The sequence below is a fragment of the Sparassis crispa genome (assembly GCF_003851025.1).
Source record: "Sparassis crispa DNA, contig_000002F, whole genome shotgun sequence".
Lineage (NCBI taxonomy): Eukaryota > Fungi > Basidiomycota > Agaricomycetes > Polyporales > Sparassidaceae > Sparassis > Sparassis crispa.
Genome location: NW_020939749.1, coordinates 1,146,326 through 1,171,111, shown reverse-complemented (window position 1 = coordinate 1,171,111; position 24,786 = coordinate 1,146,326). Strand labels below are relative to the sequence as shown.

Here is a 24,786-nt window from a genome sequence, read left to right as displayed (position 1 = left end):
GCATAAGCATCAGAACCTAGTGCGCCATGGAGTTTGTCCGCCACAGGGAAAATTGGTCATTCCAAGGCTTTTCCCTGCTGAAGGCGGGCCGGAAAGCGCCCAGGGTTTTCCTCCGCGGTGTCAAAATAGGCACCCAGGATTTTCCTCGCCAGTGCGCGGAATTTACTCAACCATCTATGTGTACACTCTTTGTACAACTACCTTTCTTGCTTCTGACACTGTAATACATGTATGGCATACCTCCAGGCATTCAGGATTGCTTGCCCAGAGCTGAGTGGTTGAGGATTCAACACAGCTACCTAATTTGGGCCTGCACCGGTGCATCGTTGATGCGTAAGTACATTCGTTCGAGCTTTGGCAAGCTTGTCCGATATACTAGAGAGCGCGCGTGCCGTGATGCCCTCGGCTTAATATATGCTCATCGTCGTCGACTGGAATGAGTCCTTGCAGTGGCAATGCGACAGTAGTACTGTCACTTCTTTTTGGTAAGTGCTCAGCCCTTGTTATATAATGTGCCGCTGCCGGTGCACCTCTCCTCCTCTTTGCTCTCATCCTCATTGCATGCTCGATGGTCATGGCCCCTCACCTCTTCAACACATATCAGCAATCTATCTGCTTGCTGGAAGCAGCGGACAGTCCTGATCTGTCCGCGGTTTTCTTTGAACCTCTGACTTATTACCGTACTGTCTGTTGCATGCCTCCCGCCTCACCGGAACAGGTGTCTGCGAACCTCACCCTGAAGGATGCCCAAGTCATCTTTCAGGTGATTGGCCAGATCTCGGCTGATGAAGACAATGCCACTTTGGACGGGATTCATGATGGTCCCAATGCTGAGGAATCTCGATTAGCGGCATCGTGCTGGATAGAAGCCCGACCGGACTTTATTTCGTGCATTCAGTGGAACAGGATCCCGACAGCTGTTGCTGCGGTGGCGGCTGCAGTCCCGGGTCCTGGTCCTGTAGAGGTCTCATCAATGCTTCGCGCCGACCCTGAGACCGGAAAGGTCAAGTTGAAAGTCCACTGGAACCAGGTAGGTAATCATCGGTCTGTCACCTGAGCGAGTTCATACGTAGTTTTCAGGCTGCTAATCCTGCGATTCCCATGTTTGACTGTGCTGGGAACTTGGTGCAGGTCGAGACGGCAGAGTTGCATGGTCGGCCGCTGCGGGTCCTGTTCTGGATCCACTGTGGTGAATATAACAGCAGGCGTGTTTTGCTTGCAGAGCTTATTTATTTGGTCGATATTTGACTGAGCGGAACCTGTGCTTGTTGCCGGAATGGTGCGTGCCATTACTTTGGACCACAACGGCTGTAGCTTACACACGTGTAGCACACCACTACGGATAGCATGTCTTCAGTTTCAAATAGGAATGTTCGGTGTTGCTGCCGTGTTTATGTTTACTGTATGTATGAGTAGTATGGTGTTTCGAGTGTATTATAGGTCCCTTGCCAAGATAAGCATTCAGAATCGGTACACGGACTTGAGACATCGGCTATGGAAAGTGAAACCGAGCCCAAATTCGAGCAACGAGCATCGTACCCCTAAAACCTCTCTTGCAGCAAACCTCCACGCAGTGCCGCAGATGTCTGTCTTCGAGCCTGAGAGCATCATTCCGATCCTTAGAAATGCTGCTGAGAAAAAGAAGGGCTTTGAGAAGAGCTGGAAGGAACAGTTGCATTTACTCACTACAGCTCAAACACCATCATGCTGACTGTTGCCCGTTTGATAGGTTGAAAAGCGCTGGAAGTCCTGGAAGCGAAAGCACGAGACTCAGTCACAAGTCACCGGCCAGCTCGAGTGGGAAGCGCACGTCGTCGAATATGTGAATTTCGTCTACAATGAGACGAAGCTACACGGGAATTCGAAGGAGTGCGCACCAACACTGCGCTGAGAGGTACCACTTTTAGGACCTCAATTTCTGCCACCGTCATATGAACAGTATAAGAAATGCAATTCCATGCCAAACATCGTTCCAGAAATAGCGTACCTCAAGCCCGTGAATGTGATCCATCCATTCTATTTTCCTGAGCTTGCGCGATGTCCGCAGTGCAACTCGGACGATGTCAAGTGGACAGGTTGGACAATGACAGGCCATCGTGAAGTCCATGGTCTCTCTTAGGAAGAGACCGCCCTCGGATTCCAGTTACGATGCCAGGAGTGCGCCAAGAAGTACGGGTGAGAAGGGGAAGAGCAAGGAACGTACTGTTTTTCCACAACGAGCCACCTGTTTTGGGAGAGATGACAGCACTGGGAAATTCCGCATGAGTACAATGTGCCTGTCACAAATTCGGGTGATAAAGTACTTACTGCCGATGAAACAGCGGCCATCCCATGCTGTCTAAGGCGATGTGCTGTGACACGGGAGCTGTTCGATCTGATAACTGAGCTGCGTCCATCAATGACATCTGCAGGACTAGCCGAAAATGTCAGATGTACGTGTGCATCCCGGTCAGTTTGATGTGCCTCGAGGGATCCTTACCTGTCGCATTTGTAGAACTCCATCTCCTCGAGTATCATAGGCAGAAACTAGCCTACCTTCAGGCTTACAAGTGGCGCCTGGAACGACACAACAGCCCACAGCACAACGCTCCGGATTCTGACACCGACAGATTGTTAGAGAAATGTCAGATTTTAGAACATTTCCCCAACATTGTGCCTTAAATACCCCGTGCAGAGAATCTACCTCCGATTACACATTTTTGCAGCATTGTTCCATCATTCTACTGAGCATTTCTGCTCACATTTTACCATATTCTCACCGGCCGTGCTGGGTGCCACCCTGCCTTCCCTCGCCTCCTCCTTACCATCCCTACCCTTGTCCGCCCATATAACAGTCTCCCGCAGTATGAAAAGCAGTAATGCGTGCACCGAAATGATGTATTAGGATAGATTAATGAAATAATCACATATCCGCGCACGCTCGCATTGTACAGCCGATGAACGAGAAGCGCGCAGAGAGAGACTGCATCCCAAGCATCGGAATCTGCATCCACTGCTCGGCCTCATATGCGCCTTCAACCTTCACGGTACTAGGACCTCACTTTCTTGCCATGGCGGAAACGAACAGCACTGAGAATGCAAAGAAACAGAAGACGGTGATGCTTGTGGCGCAGGTGTCTGATCACCAGATGCGCATCGAAGTTCTGGAGGGTGAAAAAGAGCTGTTGAGGATGGAGATGGAGAGCTTCAAGACAGTTGCAGAGACGTACGAAAAGCGCCTCGAGACCGCAATTGATCGGCTCGATAAACAGGCCAGGCTCATTGGCGGACTGCAAGACTTGGCATCAGAGCTGCAGGCGCAGAACTCGTACCTGGGGCGGCCAAGCCCATTCGAGATCTTCTCATATCTGATGCTGAGGAGAGCGTGAAGAAGAAATTCCGTGCACTGCAAAAAGCTCTTCGTGATGAAAAGCTGATCGGTGCACGTGGTCGTTCAGTAACGGTTAAGCGGGATATGAATGCGACGGCGTACGAGGATAATGATTCCGCAGAGGCCGGTGAAAATGGCGCTGTGAAAGACATGCCCGTTACAGCGAAGAAGTCAACACATACTACCAGTCGTGCAAAAGGGGTAAGTCTGTCTGCAGTTCTGAGTAACGAAGGCATGGGCTTACATATGTTATAGAAGCTTCAGGTGCGCATCCGTAAGCGTACCAACATGCCCAAGGAATCCGAGTGGCCCGATCCAAAGTACGATACAGCGCGAGCACAGTGACATTGTATGCGAACAGCTGTAGACATCAGAGAGTGTTGTCCTTTAGACCGAGACCCGAGCACCCAGGGAAGACTTGGTAGATACTTGTGTAGCCCTTTTCGCAGAGAAATATAGGCGATTGAAGTGCATATAGTCAGGTGGTGGCGGCACGAGAAGGCGCGACGTGACTCAGAACGTGACTGTGCCAGTGGGCGCTAATTGACAAGAGTCTTATTTTGTCTAAGTCTTGATATTCGGAAAGCATGATGATAGAAAATCTATATTTTCTAAGGTTCTGCATGTAGGAATTACTCGGAGGCTTCACAATCGTCATAACCTACGGAGAATCGTGGAAAATCTGGGAACCGCTGACATTTTCCCACGTCCAAAATCTCTGGCGTTGTGCTGTGGCCTAGTCCCTCCTCCAGCACTCCAACAGTTCTTGGTGCCAAACGAGAACACGACTTGTGGCTATGGTGACCATTCAATTACAGATGACCTGATCACGGACATCTACACCAAATTTAGTGACCAGACACGACAGCACGAGTCCGAGGACTACGCACGAACACTGACCGGTGAGATCCACACTTTGCACCTTCGCGGGTTCTGTGGCAGTGCACACTCACTGCGACATCCCTTTTGGTAGCTATCTCCATTTCCCTGGACAATACCTTTCGTGCCGTGGGAAAGGCAAGCATCACAGACAGCAAGAAGACTCGAAGCAAGGAGTTTAAAGGCGGCATCATCAATGTGATCAACGAGAAGAACGAGATCGTTTCTTGGGTACGCATCGTGCCCGCTCTCACCTTGGCTGCATCTCACAATCACACAGCGCTTCTGTCAGAGTCAGTCCACTGCAGAGATTGAAGAGGCACTGACTGGTCTGAAGCGATGACATCAAATCCTCCATGTGGCTGATCCCAGTATGGCAATAGTGGACAACTGCTGCCATTCTCGCTCTGCAATTCTCAAGCCATTTCCAAGTATTCACGTCGGCCTTGATGTGTGGCACTTTCTAATGAGGTAGGCAATGTCACACCCAATCACATCTCTTGCGTAACTCAGCCGCGGCGATTGCCAGATATCTCATTTGCATCATCGATGGGACCAAAAATCCTCTGCGGGCGGGAGTCGCCAGAGACATTGTTGATGCGATCCTGAAGATGACAGCAGACAAACACAGTCCAGCCACATACTGGGATCGGCACGAGCAAGAACGACGGATGGAGGCCGTATACGAGAAGTGGGCCAAGCATGAGGGCATGTGGACGGCAGCCGCCGCAAAGGTAAGATGCCTTTCTCTGTGGATAGCCTGTTCTGCTAACCACCATGTGGTGCGATAGAACAGGTTCATTTGGACCAGCTTACCCATGTGCGCAAAGGATGCCTCACGCGTCCACGTCAGGATGTGCGAGCAGATGGTAGCCACATTGAGGGGTCCCACAAAGGGTGGAACAGCCTGCAGCGGAACCACGCCAGCAGGATCATCGTACTGCACACGTTGTGCCATGACTTTGTGTTGCGGCAGAATATCCGAGTCACCTACAGGAACGATCAGCGAACGACGGGCGATTTTCTTCAAATAACATTCAGCTCTCATCACGTTCGACTGGTGGACACCGTCGCGAAGTTTTGGAATGCACTACTTACTGGCGATGACATTGGGGCCCTTCCCGCAGGTCTTCACAAGGCTCCCGAGCTTGAGGTGGTCTCCAGCGGCGAGACTTTTGGTCTTGTGAATGCAAAGAGCGCTATGGACTATCACAACCTGCTCGAGATCAAAGAGGAACCCGATGAACTGATCGATCTGTCCTTGCAGGATGAATTGACTGCTGAGTCTATTTTGCGGGAGCTTGACATCAACCCCGCCCTCCTCCAGGAACCTGCAGCACATGGCAAACGGCCCACCAGTGCACTGAGCATCCCCTCGGCGAGTGGTGCACCTCGGGAACTTCCGACTACCGTCGATCTGACGGACGATGCAGCCGGTTCAAGTTCTCTACAGCTGGTCCGAACGGACGTGGCATTCACTACATTGCTGGAGTCTTCGAGCCCATGGGTGATGACTGCTTCCTCCGGTCAGACGGCCATCGAATTTTCTTCACTGCATCGCGCCGTCAAAATTTCTCTGTCGCGATGGGCCAGTGACTTGGCGGCGACTGACTGTGATGCAGTCAACCCACAGGTTATACTTTTGGAGGGCACACCTTCAGAGACAGCGACTGTCAATAGTGTCGAGACCTCCCAGAAAGCGGAGCAAAAGCAGCGTGAGGTCGACTGTTTACCCGTAAGTGATTTTCGGCCAGTGCGACTCTTGGGGTGCATGTAGGACTGACGCTGCGATGTATCAGATACGTATCGGCCCCTCAAACTCCAGTCTGTTCAAGCGGAAAGCAGATGCCGAGCTGTCTCACCCCACGGCGGCTGTGGCTCAATCCAATACAGCGGAAGTCCTGCCTGACAGTGCGGCAGCCAGCAAGAGGTTGAAGCTGAGTGCAGAAGGGTGGAATTCCTCATATGTGGTGAGTCCTGCAGCTCCAGAACCCAACCATGGTCATCTCAAGTTGCGATTTTGATGATTTTCCGTAGTCCTCAAAGTCAGCATTACATTGTTCCAGTGCAGGTGCAGGTCCGAGTCGGCCGAAGGCCATATCCTCCAGTATGAGCGACTTTTTCGCAGTCCGCACTCCAAGGGCGACCTCCAGCATGCTGTCTGGAAAACGCTGTCTTCCCACTGGTGCGTCTGAGGCTGTGCTGAAGACTCAGTCCGCTCTCGCGCTCACGCTCGCACTTCCGGCGCTCAACATCTCAGGTCTGACGGCATCACAGCGCGTCTTCTCAATCTCGACCGGTATCCACATCTTATCACTTACAATTTTGACTGACAACGAGTTCTACCTATTCATGAACCTGCGGAGTGAGTTCCAGTGGGTTTCCTACAACATGACGCCGCAGAAATGGGTCGTTGCCGCCAATGACTACAACGTCCGGCTTGAGGCACTCAATGGAGCGAAGGGGAAGAACACGATCCGCAAGACTCCACGCGCTCTGATGGAGAAGTTGGGCGAAATTGAACCCAAGATACTCACCTGCCTGTCGTCAGGAAAATTCACTTGTGCATAACTGAGCTGTTCTCTTTCTGTGAGAGGTCTTGACCGTGAGGCTTGGCATACCAGCAAAGCGCTCGAATACCACCGCGTTCTGGAAGAAGCACCACCAGTAGCTGGCAGAACGATGCATAAACCCCTATAACTGTAGGCCGGTCATGTTGCATACATCCCTGTAACTGTAGTCCGGTGTTTATGCATATCCCTCACATAGGTCCATCCCATTTTGGACACCTTGGTTATGCATCCTGTTATGCATAGAGACGAACAATTATGCATCCCTCTCTTTCCCGCCCTATGGTTTGTTTTTGGATGACCGCGCCTCTTGCGCGCCCTCCAGATTATTCCCCGATTTTCCGAGGCTTGGGTAGATCCCCCTCCCCTGTGTAGATCTCACGGCCCTGCTGTCGAAGCATTGAGCAACCTCTTCGACACTTCTTTTCATCGTTCCTGGCACGTCAATCTTCAGATTTCAAATTGCCCCCGGATCACTGCCTCTGTGCATACACAGCTCCACTCCCGCCCTTATCCCACCATTCTCGGTTGGCCGCAGCATGGCCTATTAAGGGGGAGAGTGGTGTCTTCCTGTCTCTCAGCAGTGATGTCAGTTATGAAAGATAATCTTTTCTATCAATAAGTAGCAAATTTTCATGAAAATTGCTACTTTTAAGTAGACTTATCTGTAGGTGCATAGATTAATTTAGGATAATCTTAATATAATCTTCCAGATAATCTGAGGATAATCTTCTGGATAATCTGAGAATAATCTGAAGATTAGCAATAAAATACAATTTTAACTTTGACACCAGCCAGGATTGAACCCTGGACCTTAGGTTGATTTTATAGAATATAATTCCAAGTGACACTTTAGACCACTTGACCATTAGGCCATACATCACAACTATCTTATATTAAATTAGACATCTTTTTATTGAAAAAGACTTAGCCAAATTCTGTCTATTAGAAAAGAGTAAGTAAAAGACACTTGACTTTTATCATAGATAGACAAGACTTATAAACAAACATTACTCTGAGTCTTATAGTCTTTTCTAATGCTTGCAGCCTTCATATAATGTAGTACAATATGTAATTAATAGAATATATGTTTCTACAGTTACTTCAGCAAAACAGAACTTTGCTATACAATTAGAAGATAGCTATAAAGATCTTGTATATATAAGTGCTCAGTCTATAATATAATAGACTCTAGAGTATAAGCCTAAAATGAACAAATAAAATATTGTCTCTCAATAACTTGTTATATATTATAGATGACTATATTAAGATACTCTATAGTACTGCATGATAGTTTACAAAAACTGTAAGCTGTAGAACAAGACTATAATAAGATGCAGAGTACTGTTGGTCTATAAGGCTTGTCTATCTATGATAAAAGTCAAGTGTCTTTTACTTACTCTTTTCTAATAGACAGAATTTGGCTAAGTCTTTTTCAAGAAAAAGACGTCTAATTTAATATAAGATAGTTGTGATGTATGGCCTAATGGTCAAGTGGTCTAAAGTGTTACTTGAAATTATATTCTATAAAATCAACCTAAGGTCCAGGGTTCAATCCTGGCTGGTGTCAAAGTTAAAATTGTATTTTATTGCTAATCTTCAGATTATTCTCAGATTATTCAGAAGATTATCCTCAGATTATCTGAAAGATTATATTACGATTATCCTGAGTTAATCTATGCACCTACAAATAAGTCTACTTAAAAGTAGCAATTCTTATGAAAATTTGCTACTTATTGATAGAAAAGATTATCTTTCATAACTGACAAAGATGCTCTCAGAACTATTGTCTCTTTCATGGCTGGCAACACCAACTCTCGTCCTTGCAGTGCCGCGCCGCATAAAATATAGCAATGTGCGTGAATCCCATGAATAGGTCCTATTACCCTTCCTTCCCCCTTCGCATCAGCATAGTATCTGTCTGAGCTCTTCGTTGCTGGCCCTGTGCCGGCCTTCCTTCGCTGCCGCATTGGTGTGTTGCCCCCGCCAGTCATCACCATTATTAGCAGTTTCTCGGCTCACTTCTCGATTGCAGGTACACTCTCCATCATGCCAGAGTCGGTCTTCACGTGCAGGTGGGCGAGGGAAACTTGTATACTATTGGCTGACCAGCCATCAGTTTGCAGGTTCCTTTCTTAATACAGTACCCTGTAGCTGTAGCGCGTCCGCCCTGCTTCCGCATGCCCCCTTACACCACGGTATACTCTATGCATCATCGTGTAACATGTATTGCCCGCACGTACCCTCCTGTATGCATATTAAATCTACTATTCAAATATTTGTTGGTCATCCCCGTCGTTGTATGCATCATGCCTGCTATGCATTATGGACGGTCCATGATGCATCACATCAGCTTTTATGCATACAAGCGTGCATTATGCACTCTCCTATATGCATTCTTCATTGTGCGCTGAGCATAGTATACTGTATGCATACTTGTGCATCGTGCGCAGTCAGGCACGAGCATGTATTATGTGCCCCGAAATTTGCGATTCCCATTCAAACCGTCATAGCATTAGTGCTTTGTACTGTATACTAATCCACCTCGTCTTCTACCTCCAGCCATTCCGGCACATCCTTCCATGCTCGTTCACAAATGCTGCTTATGGCTCGGCGTATTTCAGCCTGGCGATATGCATATGCGACGGAGCCCTCTTCATGTTCAGGTGACCTTCCGACATTCCTTTCTGCTTGGTCAAGCCACCAAGATGCTATCCACTCTTGGAATTCGAGGACACGGCGCATCTCCTCTTCCAGCAACTGGCATTCTTCTGTCCACCTATGGGCTCGCGCTCTTGCCTTACACCACTCTATTCGAAGACCTGAGAGTTGCAGTATTAGGAGAATCCATTAATTGACAATCTGCATCACTTACTGTCTTGCGTGTCTCCTACACTGCCTTCACCGGCTCCAGGAGCCATCCAAATCCAAGCCAATGTTCGTCTACCTTCGCTCTCCTGAGATAATGGTTCAGTCATCCCGCGTATGTCCGTAGTATTGAGTGGTCGCAGCTCAGATTGCTAGCTGACCTTGTTGAGAGACTGAGCAAGAGCTACAAGGGCCGAGAAGGTTGTCCGGTATCGCGTGGCATCCACGTTCACCTTGTCCTCGACAATTTGAATGGTGGTCCTTGCACGGGTGTTCTGTCGCTGTCCACGCACGAAGCGGTCCTTGTAAATGTACATGTGGGAGCGGAGCCGCAGATGTTGCCGAAGGTCGTTCAGGATGTCATTAGCGAGCGCATAGCAAAGTCGCCATTCGACTTCCATCAGAGCAGGACTACAAGCCATCGTGCCTTGAATGGCACTTGGCAGAAGTAGTGGCATTTCTTGCGCAGGAAAAGGAGTCTCTCGGGAGGCAGCTGCGCGCGCACGCAGCATGTCGACACTTGGCATGTACAACCTCTGTATCCCGTATCAAGCCTCAATCTTCTGCTGCAGGACATTGCGTCTCTCCTGGATCTTAGCTCGCTGGAGCTCAGTCGCGTGTTGACCTAGAGCCGCGGCATCGACTTGAAGATGTCGTCTGAAGCTCCTTGTAGTAGAATTGCACTATTCATTACATTGAAAGGTAAAACTTACTGTTGTTCTTCAAGATCAAGGCCGTTATTGATCATCATACTCGCCGACACCTGTTCATGCACGGCGATGTCTCATCCCTCACTTAAATTTGCAGCTTCTTCCTCGGCAAGCTGAAGGCGAACACCGGCCAGAGTGACAGCTGGAGGAGATGATGCAATGACATTCAGTAGCTGTACAATGTAAAGCAATGATACTGACTAGGCCGAGTGACGATGAATGGATTTGGGGAGGCCAAATCATTCTCCCAAGCTTCCACCATGTCCTTCCATCCTTCTGCCGAGGATTCTGTGGTCATAACGGCATTGAAGTCATGAAAAGCACAGACGTGTTCACAGCGCTCTTGAACCGCCATCTTGACCTTCGCTAAAAATGTAGATGCTAACGATATGGTATAAGCAAGTTGTGCTTTGAGAAAATATGCGATTACTCACCAAGGTTGCTTACTTTGCGCCAGTTGCTGTCGCCAAACGCATCATCCAAGACGTCACGGCGGGAACCTGGTCCCATTTCCTTCATGCTGGAGGCGTACAGGTTGTGTGCGGCATGTCCCCGCTCGACCCCTTCACCATCCGTCCGAGCAACCCATGGCAGAAGGTTAAAAGAGTATGCAACGTGGCACGATTCTTGATGAGCAGGAAGATGGAACTTAGGAATGACGAACGTAAAACTGCGATTGAGGAGGTTGGAAGACATCCCGTAGTGCTTGAACCGGGTCCAAATATTCTTTGACCACTGACATGCAATGTCGTAGGATGCGACAATGTCAATCATCTCGAACGGGCTGTGCTGGCAAACAGTAGACCAAAATATATAATCCATGTTGACATATCTATGAAACCTGGGTCAGTTCAGCGTTGACTTTTGGCGTACCAAGACGTACTGCTCCCCCTTCTGTAGATCGCCGACCGAGCACGGTCTCTTCATATCGTGTCGCGCGCAATCGACTGTCCCAACGCCACTGGCAGCGGTACTTTGATGGGCACCTTTCATGCTCGCAAGCTTCAGAGCGTCGTGGTTATTGCATGTGCTGATTTCGTCTGGGAATGCCTTGTCGTATGTACGAAGATGCTCCTTGTATGCCTTCTCCTCAACGAAATACGCATATCCGTGGTTGAGGCCAGGGTTGACCTGATCAGAGGATACTTTTTTGCGTTTAAGCCAGAAGTTGGCATCGATAGATAGGAATAATCTGTAGAGCCAGCTTCATAACTGTGAATTCGTGCTCTACCACTGTATGAATGTGGCTTACCTCTTATCCTTCGGCACGTCGGCCCAATCCGCGGGCAAATTCTTGCCAGGGTGCGGACATGCAGGGCACAGTACCGCACAGCTACCAGGAAGCGTGGCCGCAACACCACCAGGGTCATGTCCACATCCTGAACGTTTGAGCATCTTCAGATGTCGCCATTCGCGCATCATCCTCATGAAAGCAGGATAACGATTCTACATAGGATAGCACATCAATTCAAAATTCAAAACACATACACCCAGGAATAAGCCATACCTTCGGCGGATTTACACCGGTGTTGTCTGTACGTCGAGCTAGAGCAGTATAGAATTCATAACCTGATATCTTGGACTGTGCAGAGATGAGATGGAATGTTTCCAGAAGGCGGAACGTGGCTGCAGTCTTCGGATCCACTGAAGTGGCAGGGAGCATATGATTGCGAAGTAATTGAGTCGGGTGGGACTGCGTGATCTCGCATCCACAGAAGTCCAGTCCGATTTCATGAATACCAGAAATGTCCACAACAACGAAGTCATCGCCGAAAGCTCGAATGGGATTTGGGCATTGATCCCCAGGTGCATGTCCAAGTTGCAGGCGCAAGCCTATATTCTTGAGTGTCTCGCGGCGAAAATGAGTGTCAGTCCAAGCCTATCAAAATATCCGGATGAGTGAAAAGTATCTATCGAATGAGCAACTGCATAACTGTGTACCTTCAGTCGGTGGAAGGGGCTTCGAGCATGCCTATTCACGATACACGTCGTACAGTAGAGCCGCAAATCTTGACAGTCTTCACAACATATAGTGGCTTGATTAGTTTGGCAAGCAGGGCAAAGCTCGTCCGTGTAGCCGCATCTTCCTTCAAGACAGATGAGTTCTGCTAGCCAATTATCGATCTCGGGTACCCATTGCAGCAGAGGGTTATCCTACATCATCATTTAATCCACACTAGATGTGCAGTGAGAAATACTCACAGCAGCAGTGCACTTCCGAGCTCGGCCTTCAACTTCATCAAGCTCAATGTTGTGGATGTATTCGACGTCAAGGTCCGAGTATCGATCTCGCCATGTACTGCTGTTCACGATGGAGTCCACATTTGACATGTCTCCGTGTTCGACCGAACCTGAGACAGCGGAGGCACGACTGTGATCATCAACAGTGTCTAGGAAGGATGTGCGAGTAGTGACTTTGCCATTCCCCAGGAATGAGTATGTGATATGGCACTGGAGAACAGACAGCTGCACAGTGCGACGAGGCAAATCTTCATCCTGGCCAGGGCGAGATGACCTGTAGACCTCGATGCGGGCACCACCGTGCCTGGCACACTTGGATGAGCGAAACATGACTGGAGAGGGAATTGCGCAGGCTCAATTGCGCGGGCTCCAATCGGTCACAATGGTGGAACAGCAACAACGGCAATGCAGGACGGCTGCACGGATAACTATGATGTGCCCGCTGAATAACACCATCAGGAATTCATGTAGAATTTGCACGCGCTCCTAATTCGTCGTGATTGCAGACTGAAGTGGGCGCGTCAATCTCTCACGCAGGAGCAGGAAATGCACATAGAATAACAGATTTTCTTCGGCGGTGCATCTGGGCACCACTAATTCTTCGTTTGGAATTCATGCACAAATTGGCGGACATATCTGACACGAAGCCAATGGAAAGGACGGACTTTCTCACACGAAGTCCGCGTGCGAAATCACCAGTGGAGCGCAGCGGGCTCTTGGAGCACACATTCGATAATTTTTTTTCCTGTCAACGTCAGTCAACGAAGAAGGCAGTGCGGCCAGTCCCTGCTCAATAAGCACCCTTCATAACCATCAGAAAATACTGACATCTTACAACCGTGAATCACAGCAGCAACCCACGGTGACAAGCACAAATGTGGACATCATGAGACTGTTGAAGACTAGACACGGACTGAATCAGTCCCTCAATCCGATGTCAATAGCAAAAGGACTAAATTATCTACCTAGACACGGACTGAATCAGTCCTACAGGTAGATCAGCATGAGTAACTAATGTATAGTATAGGAATGTAGCTTACCCTCAATCTGATGTCAATAGCAAAAGGACTGAGGGAAACGAAACGTGTAGCGAGCGTCCGTGCCCGATTAGGAAACTAACTATGAAGGAGTGAGAGGACTACACGAAATTGTATCTACAACACACCCCCTCAATGGAGTGAGAGTCCTAAATCAGAAACCATTTTGGAAAATGGCTCCTTGTCCAGGGGCTTGGTGAGTCCATCTGCAATGTTTGCTGCAGTGGGACAGTGAACGACATTGAAGTTTCCGTCTTGTATGCGCTCGCAGATGAAGTGGTGCTGTACATCGATGTGTTTGGTACGTCCATGGTGATGGGTATCCTTCGCAATGTCCTTGGCAGCCATATTGTCTGTTAGGAGTGCGGTAGGGGTTCCTCCGAGAGTGAGTCCAATTTCCGTGAGGAAACGCCGGTACCACAGTGCCTGTTTCGCGCCATAAGACAAGGCCATATATTCGCTCTCAGTTGATAATGAGGCAATGGTCATCTGGCGTTTGCTGCTCCAGGCTATTGATGAGTTGCCGAGCTGGAAAACGTATGCCGAGACGGAGCGTCGAGTGTCAACGTCGCGCGCCCAGTCCGTGTCCTTATAGCCGACCAATTCATTCATGTTGCCTTCCTCGTCTGCAGTTCCCAATTCGAGGCGAAGGTCGCGAGTGCCCGCGAGATATCGAAGCACTCATTTCACGGCTTCCCAATGCCTCTTGCCAGGATTGGCGTTGAACTGCGCGAGGTGTGCGCTGACAAACGATACGTCAGGGCGCGAGATGACCGAGATCCAGGTCAGGGCGCCAACAAGTTCGCGATACGGCCGTTTCTTCATCTCTGCGATCTCCTCCGGTGTCGACGGTGCATCGTGAACTGAGAGGTGCAGACTGGACTCCATGGGGGTTGGTACAGGAACGCAATCCTCCATTTTGAAGCGTCTGAGAATGGTGGAGATGTACTGGCGGTGCGAGATGGAGACAGTATGTTCCTGGGGATTGTCAATGAGTTCGAAACCCATCAACCAGTTGGGATCCTCCTCCTTCATCTCAAAGATACTGTGAAGCTGCTTTCGGACAGAAGCGAACTCCTCTGCTGAGTCTGAGAAGCTGAGGGTATTGTCAACATGGATCGCCAGGATGGAATTCGCACCGGTTTCTGTACGACGAACATAGATGGCACTATCGCAGATCAGTCGATGGAATGAGATTGTTGACAGTTGGCCATCCATGTACTCGTTCCAGAGGTGGGATGACTGCCTAAGACCATACAAGCTGAGCAGTAAGCGACAAACACGTCCAGTACCGTCGTCAAATCCGACAGGCTGCTGCATATAAATGATAACGTCAACCTTGCTGTGCAAGAATGCGCCAGTCACGTCGTCCTGTCCACGATGCCATCCATGTGCGGCGGTGAGATGTAAGATCGCCCGAAGAGATTCGAGTCGAACAGTGGGGGAAAATGTGTCATTGAAGTCTATGCCGGGAATCTGTGAAAATCCCTGTGCAACAAGTCGGGCTTTGTATCGTAGGATCTCGCCTTGTGGGCCACGCTTGATAACATATGTCCAGCGGTTGCCGATGGCTTTCCGGCCAGGTGGCAAGTCCTCGAGTACCCATGTACCACGCCTCTGCAGCATGTCGATCTCTTCGTGCATTGCTGTCCACCAGTTATCGGCCTCCGAGCACTTCGTCGCCTCACGGAAATTCATTGGTGTGTCCGTGCCAAATGCCGCCATATAGGCGACTTGCGTGACATCACCTTCGGGTGTCGTTGGGACTGTGGTGTCCTCTGGTATGGGTTCTGGAGCTGTCCTCGCCTGTACCTTCATTTGTCTCCGCAGTGTGCGTGCTTCCTTGATCGCCTTGTTGTGTGTCTTTGTCGCCTGTTCTTATGCCTGCTGTTTCTCGGCAGCTTGCTTGATCCAAGATGGGCGCGTGACACGTTCTGAACGTCGGAGATGTGCGGGAGCTGGCGCGGGCATTGGTGCTGGTGCGGAAGTACTGGCGGGAGTGGGTGCTGATGCAGTGGATGGCTGATTTTCGGGCGGTGTAGGGATTGGCGCTGAAGCTGGTGATGCCGAAGCCTGAGGAGTTGGAGGATGTGGTGGTGATGTCGCGGAAATTTCTCTGCCAACAGCCTTGTCAGGACTATTGCTTTGAGTGGACTTACTTGCGGTCACCCCCTCGCTCAAAGCAGGGTTTTGGTCATCATCATCGGGCATTGCTGGGACATTCTCGTAGACAATAACATCTCGAGATACCATAAACTTGTGCCTCGAAGGGATCCAGATCTTGTATGCCTTCTGATTAGGTGCAAAACCGCAGAAAATGCCATCAAGCGAGTGTGCATCGAGCTTCTTTTGGGATTCGGGTGGAACGCGAACATGGCAGCGTGCTCCGAAAATGCGAAGGGTTGAGACATCTGGTTTCTGGCCATAGAATTTCTCGTTGGGCGTGGATTCAACCAGGGCTCTTGTAGGACTTCGATTGCGGACAAGCGATGCATATGCATGGGCTTCAGGCCAAAAACCCGAGCTCATGTTAGCTTCTTGCAACATGCAGAGGGCGTGCTCATGTGTCGTCTGGTTATAGCGCTCGGCTACGCCATTCTGTGGTGGAGTGTGTGGAGCGGAAGTCTCGTGTTTGATCCCCTTCGATTTGAAATATGTCTGGAGGTCGTTGCCTATAAATTCGCCACCACCATCGGATCGAACGATCTTGACTCTCTTGTCAGAGAATGTCTCGAGGCGTGTGACCAAATCCTTGATCTCTGAAGTTGCATCGTTTTTGGCCTTCAGGAAAGCCTTCCATCCCTTGCGGCTGTAGTCGTCAACGACAGCGAGTGTGTAGCGATAGCCGGTGATGGATAGGTCAAATGGTCCTTGAAGATCCATGTGGAGGCGATGGAGAATGCTTGTAGCACGATTGGTGGCTTGCTTCGGAAAGGGTGCTTGGTGATGCTTCCCCTTCGCGCAGCCGTCGCATGGGCCAAGTGTCTCTACGGATTTCAGATCGAGTCCTGTGACAAGGGCGTGCTTTACCATGTATTGGAGACTGCCCTGTCCGATATGAGCAAGCCGGCGGTGCCAAAGCTCGCTATCAGATGGAGAGAGTTGGGCGGCGAATGAGATCTCAGAGGGATGGGAGGATGGAGGGGCGATTGCGCAGTCGAGTTCATATAAGTCACGTCGTCGCGCACCTTCCATGATAACCTTCCCATTTGAGTTCTGGACAGCTACCAGGCCATTCTGCTTGTGGATCGATAGTCCCTTCTGATCCATACGGCTCTCCGAGATAATATTGTCACGTGCGTCCGGGCAGTAGCATACATTTCGTAGCGTGACGATGTGCTGGTCTCCGCTATGAACGTGGCATAGGATGAGGATATCACCTCTCCCGTGCACCTCAAGTTGAGGTCCTGTCTTCCAAATGCCGCCGATTGTCTCGCTCGAAGGCGTGAATGTAACGAAGGCCGATTTCGTTCTGCAGATGTGAGTGGTAGATCCGCCGTCGAGAATCCAGGTGAATCGGGAGGATGAGCCGGGTGCCGCCATGCATGAGAGATGGTCAGAGTCTTCTTTCACCTCGTTCACTCGCTCCTTCCCCTTCACATCCTGTTTCTCTGAATCCTTCTTCTCCTTCTTCTTACTACGTGGTCCCTTCCCCTCAGCTCCACCCCCTTTCGACCAGCAGTCCTTGATGTAGTGACCGGGCCGTTCGCAATTCTTGCAGAAGGGGTCGCCTGGTTTATATTCCTTCTTCGATCGCTTGCCGGACTGCTGCTTGGCATTGTATGCTCGCGCTGTCGATTGCTGGTTCTGTCGTATGGCATATTCTTCCTTCAGACGTCGTTCGATCTCAGAAGATGTGTAGTACTGAGAAAGGCCAGAAAATACGTAGTTCCAGGATTGTGGCATAGAGATTCGGATGAAACAAGCATAGAGGTCGTCAGGGATATTTCGGGACATGAGGATGAGATCTCACCGGTACGCTTTCATCTTTGCAATATGAAGGGTCAGATCTTCGCCATCGGCATACTTCGTCGTGATGAGACTGGTGATAAGAAGCGTCCAGTCGGTAAGGGTTTCGCCTGCGAATAGTCGTCGCACTTCTTGCCAGACCTGTGCCGCGACCGTGAGGTGGCTGATCTGCGACACGACTTCCTCGGTCATATTCGACGCGAGTATGAGTCGGACGCAGGCATTCGCGTGCTTCCAGCGTCGCGCACGCGCCTCGTCGACATCCGGATCGGGCTCGGGAACTTCTCCGGTAGCGTACTCGAAGAGTTCGATAGTGTCGAGCGTTGATTCCATCGTCGTCATCCACGATACGTAGTTCGTCGGCGTGAGCTTGTGGGGGAGCTTCGTAAGGTTCATGTGCGAAGAGTGGTCGGTATCCTTGTGCAGGGTCCAGTGCTCTGCTCCGCCTTCTCCCAAAGGCCTGTACCTCCTTCCGCCTGCGTTCGGGCTCAGCGTGGGCCGTCTCGAAGGTGCCGCGGATCTGCGTGGTGAAGACTGCGCGTACAGATTTTCTCCGCTGCGCTGCGGTCTCGCGCGCGGCCTGTGACCGCCGGTAGGCGTGCCGGGTTCGTCCCAGTAGGCTCTGCACAAAGGTGGAGGAGTCGGAGAGCGCCTGCATGGCGACGAGCGTCCGCTCCAGGGGTTGCGTCGTTCGCCGCTCATTGCGGTCTCGTGCGGGAGGTTCGGCTGGCGAGTCGAGTGCGCGTTTTAGCTGCCTCTCGGGGCTCGTAACCTGTTGAAGACTAGACACGGACTGAATCAGTCCCTCAATCCGATGTCAATAGCAAAAGGACTAAATTATCTACCTAGACACGGACTGAATCAGTCCTACAGGTAGATCAGCATGAGTAACTAATGTATAGTATAGGAATGTAGCTTACCCTCAATCTGATGTCAATAGCAAAAGGACTGAGGGAAACGAAACGTGTAGCGAGCGTGTATACTACGCGAGCGTCCGTGCCCGATTAGGAAACTAACTATGAAGGAGTGAGAGGACTACACGAAATTGTATCTACAACAGAGACAATTGCATTGGAAGAGCGTATGAACAAAATACATTACAATACAGAGAAACATACATGTACATCTAAAACACGTAGCCACCAACGAAATCCCATCAAATAACACCACACACATCTGGACAGACATAAGATAAGCAAACATTACATTTCTTAACAGTGGAGACTCACCCACAATGATACATTGCAAAGTCCGATGAAAGCGACAACAAGAAGGACGGAGCGACGACGATGGAAGAAACAATAATGATGGGCAGGATAGAGGGGAAATGTACCACGATGAACACAGCAGTATGCCGACTATGTAAGAGGAAGGTGCAGCGACATCAGGAATAGGAAGATATGGCGACGACGAGGTAGACGACGGGACAGGAAGCTACACCGACCATAAGAGAAATGAGAACAACGACGGAGGGCAAAGAACGATTGCGGAGGGAAATGGAGGGCAAAGAATGACGATGGAGGGCAAGCACGACGACGACGGAGGGCAAGAACGAAGGGTAAGAATGACGACAACGGAGGGTAAGGACGACGATGGAGGGTAAGGACGACGACGGAGGGTAAGGACGACAACGGAGGGTAAGGACGACAACGGAGGGTAAGGACGACGACGGAGGGTAAGGACGACGGCGGAGGGTAAGGACGACGACGGCGGAGGGGAAGAGTGATGATGGTGGAGGGGAAAAGTGATGACGAGGGTGAGCAGGGACGATGGCAAGCTGGGCCAGAACGACGACGAAGAGGGTAAAGAATGACGATGGGGCAACCAGAGGGATGACGAAAAGATAACTCTGGAGGAGAGAAGGACGAAACAGGCCAGTCTTATATACACACCTGAGATAATTGAGACTCCGCCATCGGACCAAGGCGCTCCGGGACAACCCGACTCCTGGTGTTTGAGTGAGGAGCCAATCAGCCTGCGAATAAGTGTCCTGCTGAGTGACCAGGAGGTAGTGCAAACATGTCGTCAGCGCCTGAAATACGCAAGGGAAGCCTAAGTATACATACAAAGCTAGTAGGGCGAGCATACAGCAACATATATATTGCACCAGAATGTCGTGGTGGAGTGCTGTCAAAGTGTTATGCACATGGCATTGAGTTGAGCATGGGTGAACTTCAAGTTACTGTACAGTGTACTACGCTCGGTTCGTACTAAGGCGGCATCAATGTACAGTGTTCATACGCTGCCACGGTAACTTGCCCACTTCTAGGCTTCTCATATACTCGACCTCACCCTTCTGAACGATCTCGAGCTCCCTTGCCAGGGTACAAATTATTTTCGCCCCCCAGTCCAATGCGATGTCACGTCCAGTAGTGACTCTGCCGTCCTCCCAACTCACACCATGCAGGTCTACCCACGCTCTCGTGCGCGCAGTCAATTCTCTCTCCATAGCCAGTATCTGATCTTGTATGTCCTCCTTCTCATCCCAGATTTCCAACCTCTGTCTCCCTGCCTCTACCAACAGTGTAAACTGTCGACTGCCGAGTGCTCTTGTCAAGCATCTACGTTCAAGCTCGCTGACCTGGCCCAACTTGAGGTGAGCCTCCTCTGAGATGTTTGGATGTTCATGCTCAGTCGAGGGACTACCCTTCGACTCCTTCTGAAGGCCAGCGGGATTGAAGGTGTAAGGTGGGGCCCACAAACCGAGGTCAATGGCAGTCTGCTGTCTACCTCCAACGATGGAAGGCTTGCGTGCGTGTTCGAGGAGGTCGGGTGGGAGAGAAATCCCAGGTGCTGGAAAAAAGGGGCTAGGATGATCTCCATTTCGTCGTGCATATGCTCGCTGATTCTGTTCACTCCGCACTCTTTCTCCTCTGCATTATGAGTTAATGTCGTGTGTACGCGACTGACTGATTATCTTACAGCTTCTTCGTGTTATATCTGGCTCTGGCAGCTCGACGTCCTTCGCTTTGGGCAGCTGCTGTGAGATATATTGCGCGACGACCCATGACATCCACGATGAAGTAGAGGGGAGAAGAGAAGACAGTAAGTATGGGCGCACGCTGCGCGCTGTCTTATTTACTTCGTTAACACCACAGGGATTTGCGGAACACGAGATTTATTACACGCAACACCAGCAGACAAGACACCGCGAGCCAAATCTGGCCCATACAAAGACATAGTGGTCTACCAAGAAATACGGTGATACATCAGATACAGCGCCAAGAGCCCACCCAACCCCGATGGTGGTGATCTCATGGTAACAGCGCGACGGTCCTCACAGCGACGGCCGCGTGGAAGATCTGGAAGCCGTTCTCCCGGGAGGAGATGCGCTCATGGCACGTGTTTGGCACTGCGGAGACGAGCGGCGAGACACTGGCCCTATAGGTACACAATGTTCCGGTGAGTCTCAAGAGCATTGTGTAACATGACATGCAACTGACCAGCCTTGAAAGACACCAACTTCCCGTCCGCGAGTAACAACATACCATCTACCCGGGAGCACCGGCAGCAGCTGGTTGGCCATCACCAGGGTGCCCTCAATGGCTACCTGAAGTGCCTCTGGGTCGTTAAGGGGCCCAGGTACGTTGGGTTGACCCAACCCGGGAACAGGAGCTCCGGCTGGACCAGCTGTGGGGCCAGCCATGGCGGCAGTGGGGGCAGCAACAGCAGGAACAATGGCAGCAGTAGGAGCAGCGGTGATGACAAGGGGGCCAGCAGCGGCAATTGTGGCAGCAACAGGAGCCGCGGTCGCAGCGGCAACTGCGGTAGCAATAGCTGCAGGGCCGTCAACAGCATGAGTAGCACCAAGGCCACCGGCGATGGCAGGAGGAGGCCCGTCAGGGCCTTTCGCGCCTGCGCCAGCTACGTCGGCGTGAACTCCTATTTTAGCAAGGTTCATCAGTTGCTGTGTCCGTCGGGCATAGTACTTACTATCTGCATAGTAATGTCGGTCAGTCTCCTCACATTCTGGGGCCTGAGGACTTACTGGCTCGCGCATCCTCTGCAGCCTCATTGGCAATGAGCTGCCGGATGACCATACACCACGCTTCATCTGCAAATGAACCGGTAAGTTTTGAGGACTGTATTTGCGATGCGAAGACTCACCAAAGTCGCGGCCAGTGATGAGAGTAAGTGCCTGGAACAGATCCTCCAGCGAGAACATGAGGGGCGGAACCTGCGGGGGGGCTCCGCCACGCATGTTCTGACAAGCGGTCATACTGCTTAAATGGATGAGAACAATGGAAGGAGACGAGAATGAGCTTGGGTGGATCAGGCAAGCTTCAGTGCCTCTTATATGGAGTATGAGGCAACAGACGTCATGCCACGGGACTCATCGAACTGCTGACGCATACTGACAGGGTGCTTCTTAACATGACCTGCAAGAGAACCCACCCGCTCAACATGGTACTAGGTACGTGCTTCAATTGGGCGATGGACTCCCGAGCGCTCACTCAAATAATCATTAATAGGTGGGGAGCTTGTTCTCAACTGTCCCGTGCTCTTCGAAGTTCCCAGTCATGCCACAGAAGTCTTGGGCCACTGAGGCCGAGACGGTGCTCCTCACCTCCCTGCGACCGTCATTTCTTGAGCACCAAAAGTGTCGCACCCTCACCAAATTCTGGGCCTCCCTGAACACTGAATTTTTCCAGCGATTTCCTGAGCGTGTTAAGCTCTTTGGCCCCGACATCTCGGATAGCATGTTGTCTGAGGAGCAACGGACCGCGCTCGGGGAAGCAATCAAAAAGCGGCAGAGCATAAGTAATACTGTAATATCTCGGTCCGACGACGATATATGCTAAAGTCTTCGCAGCAATTGAAAACATGGTTCAATTGGCGCCGCCCTAACAATGCTCGGAAGGTCGCTCGCGTCACCCCGATCACGATGGAGAGCTTAGGCATGAAGCCCAAGCACCGAGTTCTCAAGGAGCAGGAGGAGTATTCAAGAAGGTTCTACAAGGATAGAATAGAGTCTCACGTTAAGGCGGCACTCGAGCGTGAAAAACCGACGTGTCACGAATCCCTTAATGTCATTAACCGTGTCACAGATGAATGGTTCGAGCAGGAGGAGGATTGGGTGAGGAAGCAGGTTTTGGATGCAATTGAGGCCAGCAAGAAGCAGTCAGATGAGAAGAGCTGTGGCGGTGATACCGAGAGGTCTCCCCGCCAGTACCAACAGTGAGTGCTAATTTTTTGTTCAGCAGGAGGCTACGTTTTTAACAGTACTCACAGGGCAATTAACGACATGCCGATTATCCTGAAGCAGGTATTCAGCGAGCTGGCAGCGGACTCAGGTTGGGACATCACAGTCATAGCGGGAGGACCATGTCCAGATGAAGGAGGCGACATCGTCACCATTGCGTATGTACTCCCCTTTATCTCAGTGCTCTCGTTGGCTAATGCATAATGTATGCATACTTTATGCATAAAATCCCACAGGTCGCATTCCGGAACGACAGAAACTGGTCACACCTTCGGTGACATCCACCCAGGCATCATGACCAACGTGATGGACACCTTCATTGAGCATTTGAAGGCCGTATATCGTAAGTCACAATCGGATACATACGTTGTTCAGTCTGATACCAAGAATGTATTATAGCTTCAGATGTTCAACGGCACCGTGCACTTGATCTATCGGACGAAAGTGCTGCAGACAGTCTTCCATCCGCGGCAGGTCCATCGTCTGCTGGTACAGGAAGGGTAGCTACACCGGAACTCCACCCACTGCATGGCATGAGCACTGAGGATTCAAGACGTGCCAGCGGGGACAACTTTTCCGAGACTCCTGCCGTTCCACCATGCCCGTCGGAGCATGCATCGCCATTTCCGCCATCATTGCCCGCACTCTCACGATCCCCATCACCGTTGCTGCCCTCTTTGTCCTTGCCATCTTCTTCAGAGTTTGTGGCTTCATTGACAGGGCTGCCACAATCCCCAATCCCCATGCCGCAGATACCTCATCCTTCGCTATCAAATGTGATGAACACCTCGGGATATGCATCTTCCAATTTTGATCTGGCGGGTCACGCGTCTACCACATCTGTCGAAAATGACGTGCTTCTGCAAGTGCCACTGAACGGGTGGGGCGCCGCATGGCTGTTGCCATCGGGTCTTGGAGGTGAGCAAATACCATGGCCAGACTTCGATGTCGGAACGTGGACGCCCGACACTACCAACTGGGTTATCAACGAGCTTGGTGCGGGACCTCTTGACCTCGTGGACTCTGCTGCCCCGGCAGCGATTTCAGGAGCGTGGGGTCACGTTGATGGAGTCCCATTGCAGCCAAATCAGGGTTCTCGTTTGGGCGATGCCTCCGATACTGGCAATATGGTATCTGGTGCGCACGAGCCTGGACCTCACATTGCAACCAGTCCAACTGACATTGCCAACCTTGGTATGCTCTCCGTTGTGCAAGATCGGCCTATCGTTCTCCCTGCCACATCCGATACGGCCAGCAGTTCAATGTTCAGATTCCCGGTACCACCCCCTGCATATGTGATTCCCATGCATGCCCTCACCGCCGCCGCCATCAATACCAGCTCCCGGACTTCCAGTGATGCAGTCTCGGTGCCCGCTGACATTGTGCAGTCCGGCATTGACGCATCTGCCGAACGCGATGCTCTCCGACATTCTGAAGTGCATAGTGCACCCATCATTCAGCCTGTTCCGGTGTCTGCCGTGCCAACTATTGTTCAGCCAGCTGACCATGTCGCGCCCGTGCACTCTATTAACACATTCTCCCCCCCCTCTGTCGATCTGGATGGTACTGCTACATCCGCAGTACCAAGCAGTACTTCCACGTCGACCTCATGCTCCTCCTCACCTATCGATCTGGATGGTACGGCTACATCCACAGCACCATCCGCCTCGAACTCTTGCTCCTCCTTAGCTCGGCCTTCTCGCACGCGTAAGCTTCCTCCGACTGCAGACTCAATATGGGAGCCCACAGCAGCTCAAGCCAGGAGGCTCGGCATTTCAACGATGGAGAGTGATTCTGCGAAGCCGAAAAGAAAGTCTGCGAAGGAGAACAAGGTGGAAATGGGTGAGGGCAACGATGGGGTGAAGAGAAGGAGGCGATGAATGCTCTGGTGAGTCTCGTGTAGTGATCTTGGTGCCGTTGCGGCCACGGCATACCATTT

The 24,786-nt window shown here is 50.9% G+C and overlaps 9 protein-coding genes across 9 annotated transcripts; 5 read left to right on the top strand and 4 right to left on the bottom strand.

The window, feature by feature from the left end:
- Positions 1–694: 694 nt before the first annotated feature.
- SCP_0303620 (hypothetical protein) lies at positions 695–1,248 on the top strand (the record flags this gene model as incomplete). The annotated part of the gene is made up of 2 exons (XM_027755757.1): positions 695–1,030; positions 1,081–1,248. 2 exons carry the CDS (start codon positions 695–697, stop codon positions 1,246–1,248), a joined length of 504 nt encoding a protein of 167 aa, XP_027611558.1.
- A 1,802-nt stretch (positions 1,249–3,050) lies between these two features.
- Positions 3,051–3,368, top strand: SCP_0303610 (hypothetical protein; the record flags this gene model as incomplete). Its single annotated transcript, XM_027755756.1, has 1 exon — positions 3,051–3,368. The coding sequence occupies one exon, from the start codon at positions 3,051–3,053 to the stop codon at positions 3,366–3,368; it is 318 nt and encodes a 105-aa protein (XP_027611557.1).
- An 86-nt stretch (positions 3,369–3,454) lies between these two features.
- Positions 3,455–3,715, top strand: SCP_0303600 (hypothetical protein; the record flags this gene model as incomplete). Its single annotated transcript, XM_027755755.1, has 2 exons — positions 3,455–3,571; positions 3,626–3,715. 2 exons carry the CDS (start codon positions 3,455–3,457, stop codon positions 3,713–3,715), a joined length of 207 nt encoding a protein of 68 aa, XP_027611556.1.
- Positions 3,716–4,622: 907 nt separating this feature from the next.
- Positions 4,623–6,820, top strand: SCP_0303590 (hypothetical protein; the record flags this gene model as incomplete). Its single annotated transcript, XM_027755754.1, has 5 exons — positions 4,623–4,720; positions 4,779–4,983; positions 5,046–5,984; positions 6,049–6,219; positions 6,287–6,820. 5 exons carry the CDS (start codon positions 4,623–4,625, stop codon positions 6,818–6,820), a joined length of 1,947 nt encoding a protein of 648 aa, XP_027611555.1.
- Positions 6,821–9,354: 2,534 nt separating this feature from the next.
- Positions 9,355–12,060, bottom strand: SCP_0303580 (hypothetical protein; the record flags this gene model as incomplete). The annotated part of the gene is made up of 9 exons (XM_027755753.1): positions 9,355–9,641; positions 9,695–9,776; positions 9,849–10,180; positions 10,483–10,539; positions 10,599–10,778; positions 10,832–11,229; positions 11,281–11,589; positions 11,650–11,843; positions 11,905–12,060. 9 exons carry the CDS (start codon positions 12,058–12,060, stop codon positions 9,355–9,357), a joined length of 1,995 nt encoding a protein of 664 aa, XP_027611554.1.
- A 1,747-nt stretch (positions 12,061–13,807) lies between these two features.
- Positions 13,808–14,287, bottom strand: SCP_0303570 (hypothetical protein; the record flags this gene model as incomplete). Its single annotated transcript, XM_027755752.1, has 1 exon — positions 13,808–14,287. The coding sequence occupies one exon, from the start codon at positions 14,285–14,287 to the stop codon at positions 13,808–13,810; it is 480 nt and encodes a 159-aa protein (XP_027611553.1).
- Positions 14,288–14,356: 69 nt separating this feature from the next.
- On the bottom strand, positions 14,357–18,346 carry SCP_0303560 (Retrovirus-related Pol polyprotein from transposon TNT 1-94; the record flags this gene model as incomplete). Its single annotated transcript, XM_027755751.1, has 4 exons — positions 14,357–15,441; positions 15,488–15,791; positions 15,845–17,539; positions 17,774–18,346. The coding sequence occupies 4 exons, from the start codon at positions 18,344–18,346 to the stop codon at positions 14,357–14,359; spliced, it is 3,657 nt and encodes a 1,218-aa protein (XP_027611552.1).
- Positions 18,347–19,865: 1,519 nt separating this feature from the next.
- SCP_0303550 (hypothetical protein) lies at positions 19,866–21,809 on the bottom strand (the record flags this gene model as incomplete). The annotated part of the gene is made up of 6 exons (XM_027755750.1): positions 19,866–20,517; positions 20,567–20,706; positions 20,926–21,025; positions 21,088–21,580; positions 21,633–21,698; positions 21,752–21,809. The coding sequence occupies 6 exons, from the start codon at positions 21,807–21,809 to the stop codon at positions 19,866–19,868; spliced, it is 1,509 nt and encodes a 502-aa protein (XP_027611551.1).
- Positions 21,810–22,164: 355 nt separating this feature from the next.
- Positions 22,165–24,727, top strand: SCP_0303540 (hypothetical protein; the record flags this gene model as incomplete). The annotated part of the gene is made up of 5 exons (XM_027755749.1): positions 22,165–22,413; positions 22,458–22,822; positions 22,877–23,005; positions 23,084–23,190; positions 23,247–24,727. The coding sequence occupies 5 exons, from the start codon at positions 22,165–22,167 to the stop codon at positions 24,725–24,727; spliced, it is 2,331 nt and encodes a 776-aa protein (XP_027611550.1).
- Between the last annotated feature and the right edge of the window lie 59 nt (positions 24,728–24,786).